The sequence below is a fragment of the Leptidea sinapis genome, chromosome 4 (genome assembly GCF_905404315.1).
Source record: "Leptidea sinapis chromosome 4, ilLepSina1.1, whole genome shotgun sequence".
NCBI lineage: Eukaryota > Metazoa > Arthropoda > Insecta > Lepidoptera > Pieridae > Leptidea > Leptidea sinapis.
Genome location: NC_066268.1, coordinates 1656429 through 1680603, shown reverse-complemented (window position 1 = coordinate 1680603; position 24175 = coordinate 1656429). Strand labels below are relative to the sequence as shown.

At 35.0% G+C, this 24175-nt stretch overlaps 2 protein-coding genes across 3 annotated transcripts in view; one reads left to right on the top strand and one right to left on the bottom strand.

Moving 5' to 3' along the window:
- LOC126980020 (polyamine-transporting ATPase 13A3-like) overlaps window positions 1-24175 on the top strand; it is a 61797-nt gene that overhangs the window by 25459 nt on the left and 12163 nt on the right. The window contains exons 2-6 of one of the 2 annotated variants that reach the window (XM_050829645.1): window positions 17163-17245; window positions 21269-21436; window positions 22146-22216; window positions 22301-22410; window positions 23367-23526. In XM_050829645.1, the coding sequence (XP_050685602.1) occupies window positions 17198-17245; window positions 21269-21436; window positions 22146-22216; window positions 22301-22410; window positions 23367-23526 (557 nt within the window). In that variant the 5' untranslated portion in view covers window positions 17163-17197. Of the gene's footprint in view, window positions 1-17162; window positions 17246-18179; window positions 18666-21268; window positions 21437-22145; window positions 22217-22300; window positions 22411-23366; window positions 23527-24175 lie in introns of those variants that run through there. The other variant, XM_050829644.1, reaches the window with a different exon arrangement.
- LOC126980021 (DNA-directed RNA polymerases I, II, and III subunit RPABC5) lies at window positions 11063-16083 on the bottom strand. The gene is made up of 3 exons (XM_050829646.1): window positions 15901-16083; window positions 15565-15675; window positions 11063-11254 (listed from the first exon to the last, which is right to left on the bottom strand). The coding sequence occupies exons 2-3, from the start codon at window positions 15657-15659 to the stop codon at window positions 11146-11148; spliced, it is 204 nt and encodes a 67-aa protein (XP_050685603.1). The 5' UTR covers window positions 15660-15675; window positions 15901-16083; the 3' UTR covers window positions 11063-11145.

The window sequence follows — 24175 nt, the reverse complement described above, 5'->3', positions numbered from 1 at the left end:
ACTCTAGATGTACATTATAGCTTCGCCTTTTTATTTTCTTTTACATTTCAAAATAATGGATACAATAATTTTCCTTAGATAATTTATACTATATATATTTATTAGAGCCTCTTGGTGCTAGACAACCGATGAAAACAGGCCAGGAATATTAGTTTGGTGTGCGTGACAAGCTACGACTTACACTCGCGATTTGTATGTCACTTTGTGTAAGTGTGCGTGCAATGATCAAAATAGAGGTTAACAGTCAACCTCAGTTTTTTTCGACATTTTCACAGCTATCTAGACGTATAAATGATCTTAGACTTTTTCTATCATTTTTCTGAGTTTTGTTCTCTTCTCATTACGGGTAGTGATCACCGCCGCCCTCATTCTCTCGGAACACTAGAGGAATCACAGGAGCGTTGCCGGCCCTTTAGAAAATGTATTGGACTAACGGTTGTTGATATATTCAATTAATTTATATGAACTATATTTTTAAAGCATCTTAAATATTAACATTTTCCTGTCTATCAAAATACAGTAGAAGTCTAGCAAACTTAATAATAATTAAAAAAAAATATTCGTTTGATTTTTTTTCTTTTTTTTTATGGATAAACGAGCGTACGAGTCACCTGGTGTTAAGTGATCACCGCCGCCTACACCTGTGATTACAGGAGCGTTGCCACCATTTAAGGTACGCGCTTTTTTTGAAGGTACCCATGTCGTATCGTCCCGGAAACACCGCACAAGGAAGTTCATTCTACAGCTTTGTAGTACTTGGAAGAAAGCTCCTTGAAAACCGCACTGTGGAGGACCGCCACACATCCAGATGGTGACGATGATATCCTAACTTGTGGCGTGTCGTGCGAACGTGTAATTTGGCGGCAGGAATCAGGTGAACCAGCTCTTCGGAACACTCCCCGTGATAAATGCGGTAGAGGACACACAATGAAACGATGTCTCTACGCAACGCCAAGTGATCCAGCCGTTCACAGAGCATTGGTCCGCGACAATTCGGGCTGCTCTGCGTTGCATGGGGTCAAATGGATCGAGCTGATACTGCGGTGCGCCAGACCAGAGATTGCAGCAATACTCCATATGTGGCCGGACCTGCGTTTTGTACAGAGCTAGAATGTGGGTCGGCTTGAAGTATTGCCGTGCTCAAATTTTAATATTTTTAATTATAATATTCATAATTATTCTTACATATAAATCTAAAAAGTCACCAAACCGGGCATAATTATAAGCAGAAAAAAAACGAGAGATTTCGATTTCAAATTCAATTATTTTGAAAATATATATTAAATTCGGATTCGCTCTTCTCGTCACTTATAAGAGATCTTCAGATCAGTACATGGTTGATCTGATAAAACGTTCAAAATCATTTTAATCTTATAAATATGTTACTCAAAGATCACACTAATCTAACAGATTATCTTAAAGTGACCGTCAATCGTCATAATATTAATATAATATTATCATCTCAAGAACCTTCTGTAGGCGACGGACGGTCTACTTAAAATCGGGGAGTATCTCATATCAAATCAAATCACTTTATTCGCATAAGTCAAGAAAATGACACTTATGAATGTCAAAAATAAACATTTTACTATGGATTAGGTACAATACTCGTATACTAGCATACAAAAACATAAGTAAATATAAACCGTTTTTGTGAACTGTGATTCGCACAGAATAAAACATCTCAAAGCAATTTTCTTCTTGACAGCTCACGCCAAACATTTTTTTTTCGGTATACTATAGTTATGACATAAAACGTTTTATTTAATTTTTATGAAAATACGGGACGAGACGAGCAGGACGTTTAGCTGATGGTAACTCAGGATTCTTGAAAAGCCCAAAAATTCTGAGCGGCACTACAATTGCGCTCGTCACCTTGAGACATAAGATGTTAAGTTTCATCTGCCCAGTAATTTCACTAGCTACGGCGCCCTTCAGATCGAAACACAGTAAAGTTTACACATTACTGCTTCACGGCAGAAATAGGCGCCGTTGTAGTACCCGTAATCAAGCCGGCGTCCTGTGCAAAGGAGCCTCCCACTGGTAGACTCATGTGGTACCAACAGAATAACAAAACGTACAAGAGAGAAGAACCAACTAGACGTCGAGACAAGCTAACACTAGAAAAAAAGGTCAACACTTCTATGAAATAGGTCTGTGACCCAGATCTGAGTATGCACTTGACACAGTTAGTCCCCCAGGTAGATAACTGAAGTATCCGCTGCAAGTGGCGTGCAATTTTATTACTGTGAAACTCTACCAAATGGCGTGTTGGTAAATTTTTGCTACGACAACAGGCTATCACAATACTGGGGGAAATCCCAAACGGGTAGGCAGATATAATGATCCTTTATTAGTCACAGTCTTGACATTATGGCCTGGCTTTTCCCACTCTCCGCTAATGCCTTGCCTATCATCGGAAAACTGAGTCTCGAAATTAGGCAACCCAAATTGGATTTTATGAGACAATATTTCAATATTCCTTTAATCTCTACCAGGTGCTGGTCAAAGATTGGTTGAATATTGCTCTCATTTCTAAATGATACACCTCAGTTTCAGTTTATGGAGAGAGTTCCGAATAGTTTTGATCTGATCTCAACTACACGCTATTTATAGCTTTATTCCTTAAGAAGAATTTTATCCTTACCAACTGAATGAGTGACGTTCTTCCACAGTGCTGTTTTCAAGGAACTTTCTTCCAAATGCAACCAAATTGTGGAATGAGTTCTTGTGCAGTAATTGCAGGTGACTTCCCTGATGGAATCTAAAAAACCGTCACCTACGTACAGCATATAGGTGGGAGGGCTTTTTATGAAAGAGGAGGACAAACGAGCGTACGAGTCAATTGCTAATCACCGCCGCCGCTAATACACTGACGCGGAAAAAATCAAAATCTGATGGACGTACTCTCTTGCATTTGACTTTTTTATATTAAAGGCTTAGAGTGTTGTCTGTCGAAAGATGCGTAGCCGGTCTTTATGAATAATAATGTTTATACTACGATCAGTCCAAAACCTTGCAACTAATTTGCATGATTCTGCAGTTTCGAAAGTTTTCGCTGTATCAAGACAAACGCCTCTCCCTTCGATTGAACTTTTTCCAATCTGTATAGATAAATCTTTTTCCAAAGTCAGATATACCAACAACATCACCATCTGTTATCTTGTACTCAGGTAGTACCTTTACTGAAAGTCTAGGTTTTGGGAAGTTGTTAGGTTATATAATACATAAGTCTTGGCCATCCCGAGTTGAGTTGGACCCGAAAAGAAAGCACGAGAAAGCTTGGCGAGTCGCACGGCTTCCCGAGGGAAAGCGCGCAAATATATCGCCAATATGCTTCGATTTCGCCTCAGCAAACATTTTTGACGGTTATAGATGCATGATTGTACTATTTATTTTGACATCCTTTTATGCCGCTAGTAGCCCAAGCCTTATGCACTAGCACTCTAGTTTTCGGGATAAATAAGAATTCTTGATTTCCACATGCAAATCGGGAACAACAGCTGTTATTGTTAAAAGGTATAAATAGTTAGCTATCTAACTGCAACGGCAACGTAGCAAGGTCATATATTACGAATAATATATAATAACAGCAAGCAGGGGAATAAGGCCTGGATTCCCCCTATAATCATTAGTCTGTCTGGCTGGTCGTTGCGTTATTTTAGATCGCAATTATTCTATCAAGTGAACGCAGAACACCTGTGTCTAGTAAATTTTTGTCCCTGTTTCCATAACTGTGCATAGAAGGAGCAAACACTTGGTCAGGGATACCGTATTGAGACGCCTCCTGGATTATAATTGGCCTATTCTGACGCCGTGCCGTGCAATCTGCAAAGCCATTGTATTTTCGAACTGTGATTCGCACAGAATGAAACTTCTCAAAGCAATTTTCTTTTTGACAGCTCATGCCAAACATTTTTTTTCGGTATGCTACAGTTATGTCGTACTTTATGTATTTAAGGGTAACACCCACTTAGGGAAATCCCCTGTGCATAACAAACAACTACAGACAATAAAACAGTGTTTTATTGTCTGTAGTTGTTTGTCTGTTACGATAAATCTTCATGTGATAAAAATAATTAGACTACATTTATGCATAGTTGCACGCATAGTTTCTTTGAATTTAATAAAAAATTGAAATCAAAATAGTATCTATGATTGATTATTTGCAAGGAATTAAGCAGAAATCTAGGTGGTCGCTATGGGCCTGATGAGAAAACTCATGGTCGCTCATAATGCAATTGAGAGGGCTATACTCGGAGTTTCCCTGCGAGATCGAATCAGAAATGACGAGCTCCGTAAGAACCGAAGTCTCTGACATAGTCCAAATGATTGCGAAACTGAAGTGGCAGTGGGCAGGGTACATAGTTCAACGGACAGATGGCCATTGGGGCATGAAAGTCCTCGGATGGCGACTACGTACCGGAATACGCAGTATATCGGAATACGGTAGGCCCCCCACAAGATTGACCGACGATCTGGTCTAGATCACCGCAATACGATGGATGAGGGCAGCACAGGACCTATCGTCGTAGAAATCTTTGGGGGCGTACCAAAAACACTGGCAGCATTTCATCGGATAGCTGGATAGCTAGGCTGATCCGTTGAACGAAATAGCTGCCAGCGCTTTCCAGTAGCTTTATAGAGGCGAAGATAGTGCTTTGTACATTCTTCGCCTTCCCCTGGGCCAAGTGTCTCTACACAAAGTGGCACAAAAATGTATGAATCACTGAGACCAACATATTTGCGACGCTTGCTGTCTTCGGCATTTAAAGCAGCAGCCCCAGCACCAACTGACGTAACTTGGACATGAGAAGGAGCCAGAGTGTCAACGCAAGTCGCGTCCCACACCAAGTTTTAATATTCAAAGCAGACATTTCATTTTTATTTATGGTAAAATAATATGACGTATAGTATATAGAATAAATTATCTCTTTATCAATTAGTATACCTAGTGATCGATGTTGCGCTTTCTTCGGAAACAACAAGTATGTACTTAATGGAATGGTACTTGTAACAATAACATTCCAATTTGTTCAACTTATTAAGTATGTCTCGATAGACTCTAGCAGGGTTGCCAATTTTGTCTGAAACAAGTAGAGTATGTGAGCATTTAAAGAGGTAATTTAAAATAAACATTTGTCGTGATAAATACTGTAGAAGACACAAAATTAATCGAGGTTCTTCGCAACTATAAGTGAACTAGCGGTTAACAGAGGATTGGATCTTCGACAATTCGAGCAGCCCTGCATTGTACGCGGTCAAATGGTTCAAGCTGATACTCTGTTTCGTCAGACCAGAGATGAGACCAATACTCCTAAATTAACATGTGCCCGGACCAGTGTAGAGCGCTAGAATGTGGGCCGGCTTGAAGAATTGCCGTGCTCTATTTATGATCCCAAGTTTTCGACTCAAGACGGACTTTACCCCAATGAGAATAGCATTGCCAAGCGTGATAGGTCAATCGAATTCAATACCCACAGAATTAAGTTCTCAGAGCACCTAAAGATGTTTTTACTTCTAAAACAAGCAATTCCTATTTCTAATCTTATATATAAAATCTCGTGTCACGATGTTAGTTCCCTTACTCCTCCAAAACGGCTTTACTGATTTTTACCAAATTTTATATGCATATTCAGTAGGTCTGAGAATCGGCTACTATCTATTTTTCATCCTGCTAAATGTTAAGGGTACCCAAAAATTTATTTTTTATTTTTATGGACGTAATTTTTTGTTATATTTTTTTATAATACAACATTAAAAAATACATACAAACCTAAATTTTCAACCCTCTACGATCAACCGCTATTTTTGTGTCGCGATTTTTATATTATTCTGTTCCATCCACAAATCCGCTATCGGGTTGCACGAGGGCAATGGATCAATATTACAATAATTGTAGTACGATAAATTTAGTAGGTCTGAGAATCGGTTTGCATCTACTTTTTACACCCCAAAAATTTTTTTATTACTTTATATGGCAATACAACGTTTGCTGGGTCAGCTAGTAATATATACGTTTCTGTTACAACATAAAACAGGTATAATATTACAATTAAGTCTATGTTCTTTGTATATTGAGGGCAAAGTCGTTATAAATATATTATTAGTAAACATCTATTGTGTTACCTATCTTCTAACCTAGTATGTAGATGTTTATGTGCTATTTTGACAGTATTAACCACTTATTCCGCTACATAATATAACAAGAATAATTAGAAATCTTAGATTAAGGATTGGTCTCCGATGCGCTAGTATACGGCACCATCTAAGAACAATAGCTTTTTTATTAGACCTAGTTTATATTGTAGTTCGTGTTGGCTATTTGTAAAAATGCTTCTGTGCGTGGCATTTCGACAATCAATCACCTGTTTCAAATTGTGTAACATACCTACGCTTCGTGTTATTTTACATTGAAATTAATAAAATACAAAATACTGATGATATGTGATCCCAGTGTCTTTCTTATTTCTTGTAGTATTATTTTTACAAAGTTTTACTACACAACCCGGCATTTTAGTATCAATTATTAGCAAAGTTTAAGAGAACATGTGGCACGTCAACGTGAGACATTGTTCGAGACTGGCTCGAGTACGCCCACCTACACGACTGCGGTATCTAGTTGGAGCGCAGCGGAGACCAATCTTAATCTAAGATAAAAACTAAGATGACGTATTTCAAAGCCACAGATTATCAACAATAAACAGTATATACATAACAATTTTTAAAAGACCTTCGTTTTTAGCGTTCCGTACCCAAACGTGACCCTACTACTTAGAATCCGTCCTGTCCGTCCGTCTGTCACCAGACTGTATCTCATGAACCATGACAGTTTGACAGATGAAATATTCCCAGCTGATGTGTTTCTGTTGCCGCTATAACAAAATAATAATATATAGATAAATACTAAAAGCAGAATAAAATAAAACTTTTATGTGGGCGGGCATTGATGATCTTAATCGAAAATAATTTTGATCTAGGGTTAAAAATCAAATGAAAATGAGCCGAGAAGACATCAAAAAGAATTCTAAAGAAATCAATCAGTGCGGTTTTCAAGGAGCTTTCTTCCGCGTACTACAATGCTGTGGAATGAGCTTCCTTGTGCGGTGTTTCCGGGACGATACGACATGGGTACCTTCAAAAAAAGCGCGTACACCTTTCTTAAAGGCCGGCAACGCTCTTGTGATTCCTCTGGTGTTGCAAGAGAATGTGGGCGGCGGTGATCACTTAACACCAGGTGACCCGTACGCTCGTTTGTCCTCCTATTCCATAAATTAAAAAAAATCAATTCTAAAAAAAATGCCTTTAATAGGTGAAGGATTACTGTTCCGAGGGCCAGTTGTTTCTCTTGATTATACCTCATAATTGAAAAGAAAACTTCTGTAGCCGCGTTGGGCACTTTTTGGTAGGGGAAAATCTTATGAGATCGCGTCACCGACATGCTCATAACTGGCGCACGCGATGATTAAATAATTTAAAAAAATGCATATACAGCTTGGCGCTACAAGGGCGACAATAAACACACGGGTAGAACTACTTAACCGTAATCATAAAAAAATATTCAAAAATAAAAATACATAATTCACCTAAATAAATCAATTTTAATAATATAATTTCGGAACAGCCTGTAAGAAATCTAGTAGCCGCGAGCTAGCGTAGGCACTGACACCTACTTCGTGCCGTCTTATCCGACCACGTAAGGGTGATTAAAAGTTTGTTTCCTAAATATACCTACAATTTGTTTGTTTGAAAATTTCTATTATTTACAAATTAAATTATAGAATTATTTGTTTACGATTAATGTTAGATAGGTAATTTTACAATAATTTTTTTACGATTAAGGTCAGGTAGGTCTTTGTGTTCATTTAATGTCGTAACTATAGCGCCAACGCTATTTATTAGGTATAGTTAGACACTTTTTGGATTGGTAAAATCTCATGTGTTCGCGTCACCGAAATGCTTATAGCAGTGTATCTGTAGCTGACGTATTGTGCAACATTAGTGTTGTGTATATCTTATAAGTGAAATTGAATGGATTTAGTGAAAAGTTTAATGTGTATATACTGTGCATTGTTGAAATACTGTTTTTGTTTGATTAATATATTATTGAAAATAAGTTTTAAAAATAAATTGAAATTAATAATTTGTTTTTAAACATTATGAAATTTCAAATTGTAATAGGTATCAAAAGCCCTAAGTTTTATCTTCGATCGGCATTTTTTTATAATTACTAAGGTAATAATTCAGGAAGAATATTTATTCATTAATCATCTGTTTACTAATTTCCCTCGTCATACGAAAGATACGCACTGTTGCCGTTTTAGGTGTGCTAAGGCTTAATAATAGGATACATTTGTACAACAGCTAACCTTGGTTGTTTTGTATAGAAAAGCAGTGATGTGTGACTTTGTAAAAGCATAATGTCATGTCATGGAAATTGGATTCAACCTCATGAATGCAGGTTTTGAATAGATCATATTAGGTCATAGTGACAGTAATGCGAAGTTCCATATTAGGTTAGAAAACATGGCCAAATTGCCTTGGCAACAAAAACACGCTAGGTCACAGATGGTGTACAACGTAGACCGAAATTAGACCGTAGAGAATCCAGTGTTCTGCACGTAACTAGTCATCAAACAAATCGTCCACGGTGCGGTTTTCAAGGAGCTGTCTTCCTCGTACTATAAAGCTGTGGAATGAGCTTCCTTGTGCGGTGTTTCCGGGACGATACGACATGGGTACCTTCAAAAAAAGCTCGTACCTACACCTTCCTGAGAATGTGATTCCTCTGGTGTTGCAAGAGAATGTGGGCGATGATGATTACTTAACACCATGTGACTCGTACGCTCGTTTGTACTCCTTTTCCATAAAAAAAAAATCAAAACCATCACCAAATCCGGTTGCTTGAAAACTAAGTAGCTACCATAAACGTAAAAAGAGTTAAGTTTAAGTAAGTTTAGTAGTAGAGTTAGGCAATCCGTTCCGTTCAGTCTTAACGTCTACAGTTCTCTTAGGGCCGTTTCCAATATTCAATCTATCTGCGGTTGTGGCCTACTTGAGATAAAAATCGTAACTATGGTTGACTTTTCTGTCCCAATAAACTTATCGACGGTAACTCACCTTATCCGTACACGTTGTCTGTCAATGGGACGACGTATAGTTTACCAGCGATAGAAGTTTATTTGGAAGTTGCAATTCACACGTCCCAATATAAGGCGATAAGAATGACTTATCGGATATATTGGGACAGCTTCAGATTATTGACAACTAATTACTGACAGTAGAAGGTAGTAATTTGTAGTATCTGTAGATAATATATTGGGAACAGCCGTAAAAGTTCAAGATACTAATATGACATCTTTTCTCTTTGGATCTCGTTTAAAAGGCATTTATTTTCTCAAAATTGATTCCTTTAGAATTCTTTTTGATTTGATTATGTGTAATTTACACATAATCAAAGTTCGTAGTTCTCTACTAAGTTAAGTTTTTCATATTTTTTTTTGGAATGGGAATCTGACAATTTAGTACAAAACTCTAGCCGGAAATACTCTTACGTGTTAAGAGACTTGCGTGGAATACGCGACTCTCCTCTTCTACTGGTTGCAAGGGAGATCTTTTTTGGACCTGCGCCTGCGTTCGAGAACCTTCAATACGATATCCATATTTTGCAAAGATAATTTTCCGCGGTGGCCCAATTACAATTGAAAAATTATCTGAAATTAGTTGTCTGCCACCCCGAGATCCTCAGAAACGATCTGCAAATATGTGTAAGCAACGATAATTTTGCGCAGCGGCTATTTTTGATTACAAATGATGCCAAATTTGTTCTTGATACCGCGAGGAGCATGTAAACAATAATATTATTGAAAAGTAAATGATAATTTTGAGTAGCGACCTCTTAGTGTAAAAAAATAAATTTATCTTGTTTCTCCTTATAACTAATGATAATATACATAATAGTACGCCGTAGACTAGGCACTTACCTAACACTTTGTTGACACAAATCTTCTGCAATTTGAAGTAATGGCACGACGCTATTATCCTATCGCACGTTTTCTGTGTTAACGAGGTATGAAACACAAAGTTGCAGACTAATATATAATTTAACAATGGCCCATTGAATAACTTATTTTACCTATATCTTGCACCTTCTTGAGTTTATCTAATAAATGCTTTATTTTTAGAATAACAACATTTAGTTACGCCCTATAATTATCCTCAATATCTCTCTCATTGTTGTCTCCTGACGTTGTCTACCTCTGGTTTTCAAATAAAGCTTGCATTTTTTGATTTACCCCCATAATTCAAATGTCTTTATTTCGCGAGTTCTTGTTTGGGTCATATAAATTCGAAAATGTACCGTACTTATAGTTCTATTCTTAATACTGTAGCTTTTGTGGTAAACAGACCACAAATTTGCCAGTGTCATGTTAAACTGCCAAACTTTGAGTATTTTCGAAGTTTGTTGGTTATCATCGGTGCTATACATAAATGATCTACTGGATTCGGAGAAAATATTGCTGTGACAAACGTACAGGACATACAAGTGATCTTATAGGTAAGGATTCAATGGTTATTCATTAAAATGTATGGAACCCTAAACACAAATTGAGAACCTTTTTTGTTTATGAAAATAAGGGATGAGACAAGCAGGACGTTCAGCTGATGGTAATTGATACGCCCTGCCCATTAATATATATACACTCAGGATTCTTGAAAATACTTATAATTCTGAGCGCCACTACAACTGCGCTCGTCACCTTGTCTCAAGTCTAATACACCTTAATGTCAAGTCTCATTTGCCCAGTAATTACGGCGCCCTTTAGACCGAAACACAGTAATGTTTACACATTACTGCTTCACTGCAGAAATAGGCGCCGTTGTGGTACCCGTGATCTAGCCGGCAAGGTGCAAACGTGCCTCCCACTGAAACCTGCTTTTCGAAGCCATTTAAAAATAAATTACCGCAAACCTACCTAAAATTACTATTATTTTTAGAGATTTAACATTAACTTTAGTAAAGAGTAGATAGGTCTCTAGATTAGAGATAATTTAAAAGCCATTTTATTCACACAATTTATTTCAAATAATCTTACTTACATAAATTTACTCTTAATAGTTACTTATAATATAATATATTCAGTTTTATTTCTCCAATGGGGCATAGTTAAGTAACTTCTCAATCAGATCTACATGTCCTAACAGCATTCTTCGGCAGCAATATCTTTTCAGTCCCAGTGCGTCCAAAGCATCACTAAAACAAAACAAAGTTGGATAAATTATTTATCACTTGAGCTGCTGAGATTAATTATTAGGATGTAAAGAAGTCTTAAGCTTTACAAGAGGCCATTGGTCAATTAAGTGGCCTTAGATCAATGGGGTTGAGCAATTACATTTCTCTTGATTTAGGAGATTATGAAACAGGAAGGAATTCCAATCATGAAGCCAATTTCTAACTTTCTGGAGCATTGAATTAAGGTACCTACCAAAGAATTAAAGTACCAGATAGATACTCATAGTTATAACTGCCAACTACTTGCCATGGTAGTCAGTTGAGCTGTGGTCATGAACTTGCAATAATATCAAAATACAAGTGGGAGGCTCCTTTGCACCGGATGCCGGCTAGATTATGGGTACCACAACGCAGCCTATTTCTGCCGTGAAGCAGTAATGTGTAAGCATTACTAAGAGAAATGAGATTTGACATCTTATGTCTCAAGGTGACAAGCGCAGTTGTAGTGCCACTCCGAATTTTTCAGTTTTTCAAGTATCCTGAGCGGCACAGCATTGTAATGGGCAGGGCGTATCAATTACCATCAGCTGAACGTCCTGCTCGTCTCGTCCATTATTTTAATAAAAAAAAGGGATTAATTATACTAATGGAACTAGTTTTGAACAATATACAGGTGTAATGGTTAAGTGTGACCAGGCAATTATTTCGTAACTATTACAGATATTAAAAACTTTAAACTGATAATATAGAAAGTATGTTACCTAATCAGCCAAATGACATCAATAACTTTTTAAAAAATCTAACTAGAAGTGTACAAAATATTTGATATTAAACACTCCAATATATAGATTCATTAGAAGAACAGTATTTCATTTTGCTGATTAGGTAATGTACTTTTGATATAAGTTTAAAGTTTTTTTATATCTGTAATAGTGACGGAATAATCGTTATAAGAGATGGCAAGATGAGCAAGATTCTTCTGATGGTAAGTGATTCATCCTCTTTTTTACAATAAGGGACGAGACGAGCAGGGCGTTCAGCTGATGGTAAGTGATACGCCCTGCCCATTACAATGAAATGCCGCTCAGGATTCATGAAAAACTCATAAATTCTGAGTGGCGTCGGCAGCACAATTGCGCTCGTCACCCTGAGATATAAGATGATAAGTCTCATTTACCCAGTAATAATAATCTAGCCGGCATCATCATTAGAGTACTCCTCAGGTTTCTTAAAAAAAAACCAAAATATTGAGGGGCACCCGACGCGAATACACTCGTCATCCTACAACGAGACTCCGAGAGAATTAAGACTCCTTGGCTCAGCAATTTCCCCTGCTATGGTACTGTTCAAACCTTAACACAAAGAGTGCTTGTACACTACTGCCTGTGTCAAGAAGCTCTCACTGGTTTAGAAAAAGGAACAACTATGTTTCGGGCAGTGCAGCCGATATTAATAACATGTTTGTGCTGCAGAAGAGGCTATTCACCCTATTTATAACCTAGGTCCTAAAGAATCATAAGGAGAAAAATTTAAATAGATAAAAACATTGATTTGATAAGCACATTAAAGAATTTGATAGAAACTGTGACAAACATAAAGTTGTTATGGCCACTACTTGGTTAAGTCAGTTTGTAAGTCTTTTATTGGGTGATGTATATGCTTTTACAACATGATCCCAGAAAATGTACAAAACAAATATGTAATGAAATTTAAAAGCATTACTATAACATTAATGATTTTCTTAATGATACCACCGACTGGAAATGGAGCAGACACCCTTGTATAGACATACTATTTCGAATGGGTTTTCGACATTCAATAAGTGATTTTAAATGCAATTTTTTTTAAATATTTTAATTTATTGTTCCTATCTAGCGGGCAACCTGTGCTTCCCGCACAGGTACAGGCACTTCAATGATACCTAAACTAGAACCACCAGTGTAATACCCATCTGACCATAAACAATCTATGTTCTTTTTCGTCTCCACAAAGAAACAAATAATTGCAGTCAAGTAAAAATAAAAATACAGTCAATGTTGACTTTAAACAATCATGATTTTCTACACAGGAAACATTTTACTTTAAAATTACAACAATACCACACAATTTTATACAAATTATATTCATATTATCTACATCATAAAAACATGCGAGAGTTAAGCTTGTACCTTTGCAAACAATGATATGATAATATTATTTCCACACTTTATGAAATCGTTGTAAATTATAATTATGATGCTTCATAAACTAGACTTTAAGCGTATAGTAAAATACTTAGATTTTAATTTGTGTAGATGAATAATTGATGATTAATTGAGTCATGTGACAACTAACACACTAAAAAGTAGTATTTTAAATACATCAGTACAAAAGAATAAGATTAAGCTGTAAATATCACTAGGTACTTATTTTTATTAATTTAAGTAATTTTATTTTTGGTATGTCCTTTATAGTCTTACAGGTGTTTCAATCTTAAGCACCGATCACTACCATTAAAATTAGAAAACAAATACTCAAAGCTTGGTTCTCTACTTTAACATAACATTGGCTAACTTGTTGTATACCTTCCATAGAAGCCGCAGTAGGAAGAATATAACAGTATATGCAAATGATTTGAGATCAATCTCGTGCCAGATTTAAGCTAGACAACGTATCCTGAGGATGCCTTGTGTAGAGGCGAAAACATATCATTTAAAGACAAATATTGGCCGAATTAACACTAAAGTAAACTCAAATCATGTGTATAATTATGGGTTTCCGCAAAGTAACGCCTGCTTCAATAAATTTTCTTATAACAGAATACATTAACACACAAGTTTTAAAATAAATTCAATGATCAAATACATGGATCATTATTATTCTTTACATAGTTGTGTACAGAGAAAAGTTGAAATGCCATAACAAGTATAGTAGGAATTGTGATGAATTTGTTGAGAAATTTATTTATTTATTTGTTAAGGAAACAAACAGATACATCACTATAGTAAAAGATGAAGTTATATAAAAATTACAATGTAGGATATATCCTAGAATAGTTTCACTGATTATACAAAATAATACAAATATACAGACATGACAACAGAACATTAAGATAAGTAAACACTAGAATATTTAGGTGAATACACAATATTATATAAATCAAGACACAGACAGACATACTAGTGGATATAATAATGAATAAAGATACAGGGTTTAAGGTAAGGACAGTAATTGTTGTTTTAACTTAGTCTTAAATGCAGCAGTAGAGGAGTGTAATACAGGTCGACATTAATGTGAGAATCCAATGAAGAACATATTCTGTGAAGAGGCATGTAAAACCCAATATTGGTTCTAAGAGTCGGTAGGTTGAAAATTCTGTGTCTGGGTAAAGATCTAGCAGGAAGCTTGATACAAGTTAGTTCAAACACAAATATTTTTCTTAAAGTCACACAATCTATCAACTGATTCTTTGGCTATCACTAAGCCACATACTGGATGTAGATTTGGATTACCAGTCCAGAATAGCAAAACTCACACAAATTGTATGAAAATGCTGATTCAGTCAACTGAAGAAGCATGAAAACTATGTCTAGACAGTGGCAGACCTCCATGTTGAACAATGGTATTTATACATATTATAAATGTTGTCTGTGTATTCATTTTTTGAGTTATACATTGTCTCCACCATTTTTGTTAATTGAGTGGTATATTGTACCTAAATCAATCATCCAGGTTTGGATTGTTTGTTGCCATTCTGGATGGTAGGAATGTTCAATCAATAATAATAATAATAATAATCCAACATAAGAAATGTAAGGACCACAAAGTTCAAACATTTCGACCATCATTTATGATTTTTGTAAGAATTCTTTGTCTCTGTAATATTTGAAGTTAAAATAAAAACCATAAATCTGTGGCTCTTATTACCGTGTTATGTAATGTGGGTGTGATAAACATAATTGAGAAAGAGATCATAGTTTTGTGGATTAAGCCACATTTAATTTAACATAGATGCATATCTTTAATGGCTCAAATTAATTAATTCCTCTGATAGCTTTTAGTCACTTTATCTGAACATTGAAAATCTGATACAGATCACCTAATTTGGATGAAAAAAAAAAATTGTGTAAATGTGTCAAAAACATAAACGACCCATTCTTCCTACCTAGTAGCCATAACCTAAAAAAACATTTCAACAATTATTTTAAATTTCATATGAGTTGAAGAAGCATATAGTTCACCCCACAAGCCTGAAGAACATATCAATATTATAATTATCATAATTTCTGGAAACCTCCCAAATACAAAGATACATTACACTATATTGATTACACAATTGTAATAAAACTCACCCTTCAGTGTATTCCGCTTGTAATAAACCCAAATATGCCTCCCACTTATTCCCAATAACTTTTCCACAAGTAAAACATCGAACGGGAATTATCATTATGCTTGCCAATTATCTGAAATGCAGATTTATGTGGTAAAGATCGGGTATCAAATATTGACGAAATCCAAGCATAATTGGGAATTTGGATGATTGTTTGACCTATCTATTAACTTATATTGCATCTTCTAATGTTACAAACACTGAAACTTATTAGTATTTAGTAGTAGAATAAAACAAAAAGTTTTAATGATTTCTGTGAGGTTAGAATAAGACATGAAATACAAAAATTTCAACCTACGACTAAAGTAACTTTATTTGCGATGGCTATCTATTATTTTAGAATAGTGTAAACAATTCACTTATAAAATAGTACTATATTTTTAACAGATAAACCTAGAATTTAGAACAAATACAAAACAAATTTGTAATTTCACAAAACTGAAGTAGTGTACACAGCAAACTTCAAAGCTAAAAGCAGTTAGTTTACACTATAAAGCAATAAGCAAATCTTTTATTTGGCACAGAGAACTTGACAATCTTCCAGTTGACAATGACAACTGTCAATTAACAAATACAAAGAGGAAAAATAATATAAGCATTTGAATGTGGCGAACGAGGGTAACGTGGATCATTTATTCTTCAATTCTCCCATGCAACCTTCTTTGTACAATTTTATACCTGCTTAAATTCCCCGACCAACTTTCGTTAAATGTCTCTTCTCCCTAGTTCCTTCCTCCCCATTCACTGCTTTTGTAAATATCACTATGTACTATATTAATAATTGATGTAATTATGTAAGTAATTATAATGTTTGTGTATGTCCTTTATAGTTCAACAGCATAAATATTTGTTTCGGGTATAAAAAGAAAATCATTCAATCTTTAGCACCTATGTCTTCCATTAAAATTAGAAAACAAATACTCTAAGTTTATATATATATATATATATATATATATATATATATTGAGCAAGCACCGTAATCAAGGCTGTTTCGATACCGTATTTTTAAAGTTTTTTTTTTATAAAATATATCATACATAATAAACTTTTGGATTCCGAGGGATAGATTTTTATTATAATTATACTAAACTTACTACTTTCTTTGCTGACGAAGGTAACTTCTATTGGCATAGAACTTACCTGAATGGGATATAAGTCATATTTGGCAACTGGACCAAAGTCTAGATCATCAAACTGTAGCGGACCTTCTGCACCTAGGCAATAATAATCTTAAAGTGACTTATAACCTGGAGGTAAATATTATGTTATGAAACCTTCAAAGAGACTTGAGTGTCTTTATGGTTTCTGATTTGTTTACGATTCTTGAGGAAAGATGCTTTGGCAGTCACGTATTACATTAGTGCCACCTGTTACAATACTATTTCGAGTCTGCGACTATCCCGCTAGCACAATCTAGGATCGTTGCAAGCTTCAATTAGCACTGACTGGGCTGCTCGTTACTTCTTCCGCAACAGGGTCGTTTATATTTGGATTATATTATTTATTTTAGTGTGGCTTTTTGGGAAGGGCTACCACTATTTATTTATTTTTTATTTGCAGTTGACGACTTGAGATACAGATTAACAGCTAATAACATGACAATATCCATGGAGCAACATATAAATCACGAAGACAGTCAAATGGTATGTAAAATAATGTAATATATTATAATAGGCAGCGGTGGACTTACACTAGGGGCAGTTGGTGTAAGTGCCCAGGGCGGCAAATTTTTTAGGGCAGCAAATTTTGAAAGTGAAAAATATTTTTTTTTAGTCTTATCAAGATTGCTCAATATAATTGATTAATTCTATTAATTAATAATTTTTGGTCTAATTGATATTTCAAGAAATTCAATTTATCCATTATTTGTAAATTATCATTTTGGCACTTTTAGTACAAATTAATAAAAAAAAAACGATTTAATTAATTACTTCCTTGGAGATTTAAAATAATAATCGATGTTTTTATTTTCTGGAATTAAAGAAATTTAATAAGTATTTTTTTTGATAAAGTTTCTGCAATAAATTAGTTATTTTAGTTTTAAAAATAAATTATATAAACTATAAGTTTAAGTAAAATTCCAGTATTGGGGCGGATTTTTCAGGGGTGGCATTATGTTTATATTTTTCCCTGATAATAGGTAACAATAGACAAATACAATGTCAATGGCTCATCTAATCCGCCGTGATTCTCAACCATAACAATATAAATATGAAGGTAATAGAAATATTATGAGTGCTAGTCCCTTGCACGACGACTGTTGCTAATACATAATGATATGTCATTGGCCAAACCCGATTTTAGGACAAACAAGTTTTTCCTAGGCCAAACTAGTAGGCGATACTCGACAAACATGCGTTAGCACTTAAGTCATACTAAGTCTATACCAAGGGATGTTGAATGAGGTCTGTTCCACATAGTTTTTAGTTTTAATGACCTTAGAATATTATATACATTATTCTATGTCCTTGACAGTTGAGAGTCTGAAGAGTATTGTGACAGTGATCTGTGGTGAGTGGTAACTTTTACGTGGTATTTCCATCTAAATTCTAGTTTACATCATCTTTGGCGGAAACGAAATGTCGAATATTTTTATTGTAGTATCAAGTATGTACTTGTTATGTACATGAATAATATCGACTATGAGGCAATTAAAGTATTTCAAATTTCAATTCAAACAACTATTATGGCAATAATCAAAATTAATGAATGTTTTCATTGTGTTCATGAAACTAGCTAAAGTTATAAAAAGTGTGAGCAATAAACATGACGTGTGCTAAATATCACAATAGGCGGGTAAAATGTAAACAATAATATTGTTATTTGAACCAGCTGTTCTGCAAAACGCCCCCAAAATTATGTAATAAGTACAGGAATAGTAATCAATTAGTATTTAATTGAAATTCAACATTAAAAGGTGTTACAGTAACACCACAAGTTATAATTATGAGCTTCGAAGAGGACGATATTCAACCACTCATACGGTATGGATCAATTGAACGTAATGATATATTCATCGAATTTACTAGTCAGAATATAAATGCAGATCCAGAGTTTGAACAGGTAAATAACAAGCTATAAAAACATTATTCATTGAACTATAATGGGTAGGTGACTGTTATTGGGAAAGGTGGGCTTAGGGGTACATTTCCAATCAGATTGTACTCTGAAGAGTTTGTAGGAAAGTTTTGATGCATGTGGTAGAAGCCCCTTACTACTGACCTTACAAACTATAATAATTACTTGGCCAATGAGCATTCAGTACCCTATTTCCCACTTACCTCTGCTAGATGTCTGAATTGTCTGGTCTGTAATCTCTGCCCACCTTAGCTGAGAACTGCTGTGTTTTTATGTATTTGTAATACTTGTTTATTAAATTTTTAAAAGATTCATGAGTAATCGTAAGTTTATTTATGCTGTGGTTTATTGGTGTAAGTACAGACTAGTTTCAGACCATTCGGAGGTCTTTCATCAGGGTGAGTGGAGTGGGTTTGTGATAATGTCCCATCTTAAACTGCAGAGTTGTGCATGTAGTGCGCGGCTTGACAGGGCAGAGTATGCAATGGTGCTGAAGTCCATGGTATCACTGAAACTGTGTGTCACTATTGGTGTTCATTAATTTATATTTTTTCTTTTTTGTAAATTATTTCCTACCAATTTAGAGCTGACTGTTGGCTGACCAAATAAAAAACAGGATTGTTTGCTTGGCCCATACATTAATAAGACAACACACTAGTACTGGACCAATAAAAGTTTGATACACTTCCAAACAAATAATTTCCATATAATGTCAGATCCTATTTTGAATAAAAATATTTGAATTTGAATTTGAAACTATGTGTCTGTGTCAGTGTGGCTGTATGGTGGAAGTATACAGAACTCGGTAGATAGAAGATAATTTACCTAATTAGGTACCTAGGTACTATAAAATATTTTTATTCATGTTAAAACATTTGTTATGCTTCTCAGTGCTTGAGTAGGCATTTACTCCAATCACCCAAACAAAGAATGGAAACTAAGTACAGCAGGACCCCTATAATCCGAACACCATTGTAAAGCAAACACCATACTCACAAAATACATGCCTTGAATGGGCTGACCATAAAGAGAATTCCGTGCTAGAACAAAATGCTTTTACCGTAAATTGCGAGACAATACTAAAATATTGGATTTCTTTAGAAAAATCTAATAAATGTTACATTTATAGATGAATACTTATGTTTCAAAATTCAAAATACTGTTTGTTTTATTTCAAAAAATACTTTGTAGATTCTCTGTTCTATTATCCAAACACTCCAGGAATCTTAACAGGGGGTAAACTTTTGGAGTTCGGATTAAAAAGGTCTTGGTATGAGTGACTCTATTCATTAATATCATTTTCACAATTTCTTTATTGTAATTCAGAAATGAATAGGCAATATATTATACAATTAAGATAAAATATTGTCATAATCTGCTTATTGTGTATTGTACAACATAAGATGATAACATATCACACATACACAATTGTTTAATATTATGTCTCATCTAATTATGGATAGTTGGTTGATAAGTAGTAAGGGATATACTTAACAAAGTATTGTATTAATTGGTTGATATTGCTGTTTGAATTAATTATTTGTTATATTTTTAAAGTGATAACCCCCAGAACCTGTGAGTTGAACAAAACATACAAGATGTTATAAACGATATGTCACTCGAACGGTTGGCTCTGTTGAAAAGAGCGCTCACAAAGAACGGGAGAGGTTGCGGGTTTGAGTCCAGCAACATTCATAAAATTTTGTTTTCAGTTTTATTTGTGTGTTTGAATTAATGTTATTGTTAAATTTAGTAGCAACATATACTAACAAATTATGTGAGAGTATATTTCCACCAATATTATTTAAGGAATGGCGACATTTTTTTTTGTTTGTACTCTTTAGTTATATTCAAATCCGAATATTTTTATTCAAAATAGGATATGATACCAAAGTTAAAAACAAGCACCCTTTCAAAAAAGTATGCCACAGACATAAAAAAACGGGTGCTACAAACTCAGTGGGTGACTTGTTTTTTTTTTTTTTTAATATTACAAGGTTACAATGTAATATTGTACAATAAAACTTATTATTTATATCCTGAGGGTGGTCGCTCCATTCCCAATCTGTGGTATCAGTAAGAAAGTCAACATAAATAATATATTATATATAGGTGGAATTGTGGTACCCATAATCTAGCTGGCATCCTGTGCAAAGAGACCCTCCCGCTGGTAAACTACTAATACTGCTCTATGATTATGAAATAGTCCAATTATTGTAATTATTTTATAGCGATAGAAATGACTGTACAATATTGTATATTTTTATTGAAAAGAGCGCAAAAAAAGAATGCTGAGAGAGTTTCTTGCGCCGCTTCTTCTCTCTCAGAGCGCCATTTGTTTCCAAAGCGGTAGTAGTATCTAGTAGTTATTTGAAATGACATCAAAAAGAATTGTAAAGGAATCAAATGCCTTTTTATTACTGACCTGTTAGGGAGTTTTTTTTTGTTGCTAACAGCCCCAAAGCAACAAAGCCTACCTATAGCTAATACTAATAATTCTTAACATTATTCATTAGTAATATATTATGTTTCAGTAGGTTTTCTATACAAATGAGTAGGTACTAAGTATGTACTGATTTGTTTTTTAGGTGGTGTTTGGATACAAAACCAGCAGATGGAGGACTTATGTCACATATTTCTTCTCTATAATAACATGTGGATTACCATTTCTGGTCTTCCATTGGGTGCCAAAGTTGCTTCTGTATGCGACTTCTGTTCGAAGCTGCTTTCAAATAGCTGACCAAGTTATGGTTGTTGTAAGTATGTAGCGAATACTTCTATACAATTCTTTTGTACCTGTCATTGATAGATGAGATTTGGGCTCACTTGGTAGTTGATCACCTACAGCCAATTCAGGGACAAACATCTAAGTGTTCACTGTGTGCTTATATGTTGCATATGGCCCATGCTCTGGTTATTTGATGGAAGTACAAGATGAGAGTAAAATTGTAACAAAATGGTACCAAAAAAAGGTAAAAGGAGATGTCATCATCATCATTTAAGCCGGAAGACGTCACTGGTGGACAAAGGCCTCCCCTAAAATTCTCCAAGACGGTCCTGCGCTGCCCTCGTCCAACCTATTCCGGCGATCTTGATTAGATCGTCAGTCCATCTTGTGGGGGCCTACCAACACTACGTCTTCTGGTACGTGGTCGCCATTCGAGGACTTTACTGCCTCACCGGTCATCTGTCCGTCGAACTATGTGCGCACTGCCAATGCTCAGTTTCGCAATAATTTGGGCTATGCCGGTGACTTTGGTTCTCTTCATTTCTGATTCGATCTGGCAGGGAAACTCCGATCATAGCCCTCTCCATTGCCCTCTGAGCGACCATGAACTTCCTCACAAGGCCCATAGTAATTAGCGACCACGTCTCTGTACCGTAAGACACTACGGTATTTTGGACAAGAATATTTTAAGGATTATTATTATTATTCCATTTTAAATATATTATTTGTTGTTACAGGAAACATATCAGAAGAAATGTAAAAGTTTTTATATACATAAAATATTGAACAAGAATATAACAAATTCAAGGTAATTATGATGTAAATGGTAATAGTACCAATATAAATTATAACTATATGTGGTTTTCTCACAATTACGTGTAACACTTTTCAGCGGTTTATTGAATGAAGGTTTCGAAGATGAGGTGGAAACTGAAAAAGCTAAAATTGAAAATGCCGAAGGGCTGCATACACCAATCCATTTGGACGATGGTATCGACTTAAGTATGTATTTCAATAGGCTTATATTTTTTAACCGACTTCAAAAAGGAGGAGGTTATCAATTCGATCGGTTTTTTAATGTATGTACATACACCGATTACTCTGAGATTTATGATCCGATTAACGTAATTCTTCTTTTGTTTGATGCGAAGTAGATGCCATTTGGTCCCATAAAAATTTTACATAGTTTGGCCCAGTAGTTTTCATTTTATGAATATTTATATGAAAATTTTCGTCTACCTGGATGACATAATTGTTTTCTGTGTACGCCTTTTTTTGGAGTTTTCATTCAGGTTGATTATATATTATTATTAACTGACACTAAAACGTAAAAAATAAAAAATAAAACTACGTTTAAAAAAACCGATTTGAATAACTGAAAAGTATCAAATAACTAAAAGTTTAATTTAATACACCTCTTATGCAAACCTTTACCTTTAATATTAATAAAATACTATTATTTATATGTGCTACATATTGATAGCATTGAAGTCGGTGCCAAGCCAAATGTAATAAATGTACCTACAATCGCCACGCGTGACTTTGAGCGGGATAGCTTCGTCTAGAACAAAACAACCCAAGCGGACAAACACGCGTGGCCAGATAACCTTAATAATTACAGTAAGTTAGCTGTTTATAATATTAAGTTTTATTTTGTTTAGGGCTTGGCACTGACTTAAAACCTATTAATATGTAGCACATATAAATAATAGTATTTTATTAATATTAAAGGCAAAGGTTTGCATAAGAGGTGTATTAAATTAAACTTTTAGTTATTTGATACTTTTCAGTTTATGAAGTCGGTTTATTTAAACGTAGTTTTATTTTATTATACACTAATATAAAAAAGTTCGTGTGCTTAGAAGACTATCTAACAAAGAAAAACAAAATATTAATTTATAAAATTGTTCAAACAATTGGTTCTACTAGCATAGCTAGTATAAAATAGATGATTTCAGATGTGAATGAGTTCCGATACTTTCGTCACAAGAAGCAGTGTCTCGTATGGGACGAAGCGCGCGCGAAATGGGCTCGACTTGCGGGCGTGGAGAACACTACGTGCGCGCGGCTACACGCGTTCGGATCCGCGCCGCCGAGTGCGAGTCGGCGACTTAGAATGTAAGTGGGCAAAGGACCGTAACTTTTTATTATATACTATATATACTATTTTGCTAAAAAAAAATTTTTATGCAGCCTTTTGTCGACATAAGTTATCGTATTTCCCACAGCCCTGTTCCCGTCGGTAATTGTTTGTAACCTGTATAAATACCACTGGACAGGCTATTCCGTATGTAATGTAATGTATTAATGCGTCTGCTAATTATTCCTATAGTTAATTATTATGTTATGTAAGATTACATGCTCACACTTTTTTTTAAACCACTAAATTATAAGGGCTTATAAAATTCTTTCAATTGACTTTTGTACTGAGCGTTACTTCCGTCAAAAAAAAAATCTGACGTAAGTAATTCCCAAGTCGCGCCTAAAGAAGTTTTACACCCGGAACCGGCGAGCATGTAGGTTTGAAAAGAGTAATGAATGTAAAGGAAGCGCGTGAGGTTTGTAAGGATAGAAGCAAATGGCATTCTATTCTCTCTGCCTACCCCGACGGGAACAAGACGTGAGTGTGTGTTGTCGATATAATCTACTTTTCGGGTAAGACAAGATGAGAGTGAAATTTTAAGATGCGCGCGCGTCACTGTAACACAAAAGTAACAGGTTGAAGTTGGTTCCTAAATGTTTCTGACGTTTGCGTCATTTGTTATTT

Bases quoted from the DNA above. Each gene is read 5' to 3' on its own strand.
- LOC126980021 (XM_050829646.1), bottom strand. From the start codon at position 15,659: ATGATAATTCCCGTTCGATGTTTTACTTGTGGAAAAGTTATTGGGAAT. The intron at 11,255-15,564 runs GTGAGTTTTATT...GTTTTGTTTTAG, and splicing joins CAAGCGGAATACACTGAAGG to TGATGCTTTGGACGCACTGG.